The sequence below is a fragment of the Muscardinus avellanarius genome, assembly GCF_963383645.1.
Source record: "Muscardinus avellanarius genome assembly, chromosome: 10".
NCBI classification, from domain to species: domain Eukaryota; kingdom Metazoa; phylum Chordata; class Mammalia; order Rodentia; family Gliridae; genus Muscardinus; species Muscardinus avellanarius.
Window position 1 is genome coordinate 50,699,646 of NC_137796.1, and position 5,714 is coordinate 50,705,359.

At 57.0% G+C, this 5,714-nt stretch overlaps 1 protein-coding gene across 1 annotated transcript; it reads right to left on the reverse strand.

Annotated features, from left to right (window-relative positions):
* Positions 1 to 853: 853 nt before the first annotated feature.
* Positions 854 to 5,497, reverse strand: FAM98C (family with sequence similarity 98 member C; the record flags this gene model as incomplete). Its single annotated transcript, XM_080704167.1, has 8 exons — positions 854 to 994; positions 1,984 to 2,151; positions 3,689 to 3,805; positions 3,891 to 3,968; positions 4,423 to 4,628; positions 5,032 to 5,151; positions 5,228 to 5,376; positions 5,457 to 5,497. 8 exons carry the CDS (start codon positions 5,495 to 5,497, stop codon positions 854 to 856), a joined length of 1,020 nt encoding a protein of 339 aa, XP_080560293.1.
* Between the last annotated feature and the right edge of the window lie 217 nt (positions 5,498 to 5,714).

Consider the following 5,714-nt stretch of genomic DNA (forward strand, 5'->3'; position numbering starts at 1 on the left):
ACGGGGCCTGTGAACACAAGTCTGGCTCCACTCCTCTCACGCAGGATAAAAGCCCATCCTCACTGGCCCACTAAGCCCCACACCACCGGCCCCATCATCTCTCTGGCCTTGCCTCCCATCTCAAATCCCCGTATTCGTCCTGCTTCATCTACATTGGCCTGTGTTCTCCGACATGCCCCAGTACTTCTACCTCAGGGCCTTTGCACTGGCTGCCCATGCCACCTGGAAAGCTCTTCCCTAGAGGCCACAAGGCTTGTCCTCTGGGTCTGTTCTCCAGTTATATCCTCTGGGCGAGGGACCCCGACCATGCTCAAAGATATGCTTCCCCCCAGCCCGTTCTTCTTATCCAGCCTTCCTGTTCTATTTTTTTCCCTGGTACTCCTCACCTGACAACAGATGTCAGTCATTTATTGTTCAGCATCTGCCCCTCCTCACTAGAAATGTCAGCTCTAGGAGTGCGGGGACTTTTATCTTCACAATGCCTAGGACAGGGCTAGCACGGGCAGCCGTGCCTCAGTGCATCCTTCCCCACGCCACAGAGAGGGAAAGGGTTGTCCTTGCAGAGCAAAAGCTCCTGAGGGTCAGAGCAGCAGAGGCCTGTCCTGCTGAGACCCCTCTCCTCCAACCTGGCCCCAAGGAGACCATACTCTACAGCCGTCCAAAATTAAGTTTATTTCCAGAGAACATGGTTCTTGGTGTGGAGTAGTGGATGGGTACAAGACATCTGGGGCCTCCGGAACAGAGATGGATGGGGAAGCCTGGCGGCCAGGTACCAAGGGAAAACTCAAACGAACTCCTCCCAAATTGCCAACGGCATGGACATCTCGTGGAGGACCCCGCCCCCGGTCCCCTTTTACTTCTTCTTCTTGCGGCCCCAGCGCTGGCGGCCTGCTTTCCACCCCCCTCCATCTTCTCTCCGGCTCTGCCAGCTGGGCATGGGGGCCTCCAGCTCGTTCGGACGGCCTCCCCGGTCTGGCACGCTGCTCATAAGGACCTGAAAGTTGAATAGGCTTGATTTGCAGAGGCAGAAAAAAAAAAAAAAAAGAAAAACTTGGACAAGGGTTAGCAAAACTTGGACAGACAGCAAATGGAACAACGTGAGGCTGGAGGAGGGGCAGACGTTGACACTTGGGATGGCAGCTGGATTGGTGGAAGATAACAAACGTGAGCTTCACACTGGGTTAAAAATGCACGAGACCGGCGGGCATGGTGGCGCTCGCTTGTAATCCCAGCGTTCTGGAGGCTGAGACTGGAGGATCACGGTTTGTGGACAGCCTCAGCTACTTAGTGAGGCCCTCCGCAACTCAGTGAGACCCTGTTTCAAAATAAAGAATAAAAAAATAGGGCAGGGGGTGTAGCTCGGAGGTCAAATGCCTCTGGGTTCCATCTCCAGACCCGCAAAAAAAAAAAAAAAAAAAAAAATGCATGAGACCCTGTTTTAAAATAAAGAATAAAAAAACAGGGAAGGGGGGTATAGCTCAGAGGTTGAACACCCCTGAGTTCCATTGCTAGTTCTGCAAAACAAAACAAAAACATGAAAAATAAAATAGGGTTAGGGGTGTAGATCAGAGGCAGAATGTCCCTGGGTTCAATCCCCAATATCAAAAATAAAAAGACTAAAAAGGGCTGAGGATGGAACTCAGTGGTAGAACACCCCTGGGTTGGATCCCCAGTACTGAAACAAAACAAAACAATAAAAGGGAGGAGGTGGTGGGGATAGAGTTTAAACCCAAGCCGGAGAGGCAGGCAGTGACTCAAAATAATAGTCAGACTTTGTTTCAAAGCACGGAAGAGCCACGGACAGCTTCTGAACTGGGGAAGGGCATGGCCAGGCTTTTGGGTTAAAAGGCCCTACTGCCATGTGAGGTGGGTCCATCAGAGGCCAGGAACCAGGGAGAGAGGACAAGCTTGGACCAGAGTAAAGGCGGAAAGGCCAACTGGAAATCCACGGATGCCAGGCCCCTTCCCGCCCCAGGCGCCCACCTTGTTGATGGCACAGCAGGTCCCCTGGCGGGCAGCCACGCTGGTGGCTGGGACCAGACGAGAAAAGTCAGCTCGGGCAGCCAGAACATGTGCGACAGAGACATCTGATTTTGGAGTCAGAAGCTCTCGAATTGGGATCAGCACTGCCTTCATGGCCTCTCCCTGCACCTGGAGTGGAGGTGACACATGCAGAAGGTGCCCAGGCGTCCTTCCCAAGGTGGGCCTGTCATCCTGGAAGCATCTCTTCCCCAGCAGGGCCTCTGCATGCTTTGCAATGTGGCTGGTCCACATCCCACAGGTTCATGTGCTGGAAGCTTGGTTCCCAGTATAATGGCATCGAGACATGGTAGAGTCAGGCACGGTGGCACAAGCCTGTAATCCCAGTACTTGGGAGGCTGAGATAGGAGGATCGCAGGTTCTAGGCTAACCTTGGCTACTTAGTGAGACCCTCTGCAACTTAGTGAGAACTTATTCTAAAGGCCTTACGCACAGAGCTGGGGTGTAGCTCAGAGGCAAAATGCTCCTGGATACTACCAAAAAAAAAAAAAAAAAGTGGTGGAAGCAGGTGTGGGATTACAGTGCATGCCCGTAATCCCAGTACTTGGGAGGCTAAGACAGGAGGATCACAGGTTCAAGACTAGTCTCAGCAACTTAGCAATACTCCCAGCAATCTAGGGAGATCCCTAGGTTTTTATTTTGGGAGACCCAAAATAAAAAGAGCTGGAGAAATAGCTCAGAGGAAGAATGTCTGAGTTCAATCCCAGTACCTCCACCACCACCACACACATACAAAAGTGGTAGAACCTTTAAGAGGGAGCGGAGCGCCAAGGGGAAGGTAATTAGGTAGGTCATGGGGCACAGCCCTCCAAAGAGATCAATGCATGTCTAGCAGAAGTGGGTTAGTGAGCCAGGCGAGGTGGCGCACGCTTGTAATCCCAGCATTCGGGAGGTTGAGACAGGAGGACAGCCTCAGCTACTTAGTGAGGTGCTCTGCAACGTGAGACCCTGTTTCAAAATAAACAATAAAAAAATAGGGCAGGGGGTGTAGCTCAGAGGTAGAATGCCCCTGGGTTCCATCCCCAGACCCACACACACATAAAAAAAAATAAGAATAAAAAATAGGACTGGGGGTGTAGCTCAGAGGTAGAATATCCCTGGGTTCCATCCCCAGTATCAGAAAAAAAAAAAAAACAATAGAAGTAAAAAATAAAAGTGGGTTAGGTCTCACTGCACTGGATTAGTTACCAAGAGAATCAAGTGTTATAAAGCTATCCATCCCCCGAGTTTTTCCTCTTCCAGGTGTACACGCTCATCATTCTTACATGTACCCCCACTATGTGATGTCATCCAGCATGGATGACACAGCATGGGACTCTCGCCAGACCTGGACTTTTCAGCCTCCAAAACCACAAGCCCAAATAAACCTTTTTCCTTGGGAAGTACTCAATCTCAGGTACTTTGTCATGGCAACACAGACTAAGATAGCATCACTGCCTACATCTCTACAAAAGAGGTATAGTCTGAAGACACTCCCAGCTCAGAGCTGGAATTCTAGAATGCCCTGGAGGCCCTGAGATTCTAGAAGCCCCAAATCTTATATGGTTCTAAAATGGCCTGGGCCTCGAATCCCCAAGAATCCTGGTCCTCTTTCCTTCTCCCCACAGGTGTGATCCCCACACCTGGGATCCCCTGTGCCTGCCAGTACCTCTGCCCTATCACTCCAGTGGAAAGCAGCTATGGTGAGGTCAAGGCGCTGGAGGAGGAGGCGGCGGCGGCAGCAGTACTGATCCCTCAGGCCTTGGGACAGAGACTCCAGTGCTTCCTGCAGAAAAAGTCAGTCATGCTAGGGGTCCCTCTAACGCTCAGCTCTGACTGGATCTTGTTCATATACAGCCACACAGTCTTACCCATCTGGCTGCATCCAGTGAGTGGCTGAGGAGGGGCTGCATGGACCCTGGGGGCAGGGAGGGCAGCAGCTCGGATATCTGATGAAAGAAGGCAGAGGCCAACTGAGGCAGAAATAGGATGGATTCCTCTGTGGGCCCCAGCTCCCCCTTGGCCCTGAGGACCGAAGCCACAAGCTACAAAGGTGCCCACTGCTTGTAAGGAAAAATAAAAAGAGCCGGGCATGGCAGCACAGGCCTGCAATTCCAGTATTGGGGAGGCTAAGACAAGAGGGTTATGGGGTCAAGGACAGTCTCGGCAATTTAGTCAGGCCCTTGGCAGCTAAGTGAGAACCTGTTTCAAAACAAAAAAATAAACAATAAAAAAAGGGCTAGGGTGTAGCTCAGAGGTAGAACGCCCCTGGGTTCAATCCCCAGAACCAAACAAAATAAAATGAAACCAGCCTGTGGTTGGGGCTAGAGCGGCTTTCAGAAAGGAGACCCTCTTTTCAAGGATAATGCGATGGGCCCGGTGGGGGCAGGACTCCAGCTCTACCTTGGCATGTAACTCCTGCAGTAGCTGACTGGCAGGAGTGCCCGGCGTGGGTCTGGGCAGTCTCAGGGCTTGGAGGGTAAGTGCCAGTTCCCGGACTATACCAGCTCCCTCCTCTCCCCCTTCCCCAGGGGGCGGCACAGGACTGGGGTCTTGCAGGGCGCGCAGGCGCAAGAGGCGAGCAGCCTGGAGCTCAGTGCAGAGAAAGCCTAAAGGACAGGAAAAGGGATAGAAGCTGGTTTCTCGTCCTGCCCACCTGGAACCCGGGTTCCGCCTCCAGAATAAAAGTCACCCACTTGAGACCCAAACTCTCCAGGATCCTCACCCACTTCGGAACCACCCGTCCGGCTCCATCGAACTCAACCCACTTGGGCTTCGAAGGCCTTCATCAAAACGCAACCCCGGCCCAGCTCCGCGGCCTGGGGCCCACCTGGACCCCGCCCACCGCGGCTCCCAGGCCCGCCTCTAGCCCCGCCCTCCCGGGAGCCCCGCCCTCCCGGGAGCCCCGCCCTCCCGGGAGCCCCGCCCTCCCGGGAGCCCCGCCCTCCCGGGAGCCCCGCCCTCCCGGGAGCCCCGCCCTCCCGGGAGCCCCGCCCCCGGCCGGGTCCTCACGCAGCAGGCGCAGCGCCGCGCCGGGCTCGGGAGGCTCCGCGAGCAGCGCGCGGTCGGGGCAGCGCAGCGCCCGCAGCAGGCCGCTCATCCCGCGCCGGAACTCCTCCTCCGCGCCGGGGCCTGCGGGCGCGGGGGCGTCAGGGCGCGGCGCTCCACCCGGCCCCGGCCCCCGCCCGCCGCCCGCGGCTCCACGCACCGTCGCCGGCTCGCAGCGCCTCGGCTCGCTCCTCCGGCGGCCGCCCCAGGGCGCCCAGGGCCGCCAGCTCCGCCGCCAGCCGCGCGCACAGCGCCCTGAAGTCCGGGCACGGGGGGCCCCGCGCCGCGCCCTCCGGGAAGCCCCCGTACCTGCGGCGGGGCGCGGGTCAGTGCGAGCCGAGCCCGCCCTGGGGCACGCCCCGCGCCCCGCGCCCCGCCGCGCTCCGTACCCCAGGGCTCGCAGGTCCCGGGCCAGCGCGGCCAGCTCCATGGCGCGTCCCCGCCGGGCGCCGCGCGCGCCCCCTCCCGGCCGCCGCCTGCAGGCTCCGCCCCGGCTGCGCGGGCGGGGGGCGCCTGGGCTGAGACCAGCCGGCTGCAGATCCCCAGCAACTTCTCTCCTGCCTTTCTCAGTTGCCCTTGGCTTCCCACCGCCCACCCCATGCTTGGGACTGAATCCTGGGCCGTTCTACCCCTGTCTGCACTCCCAG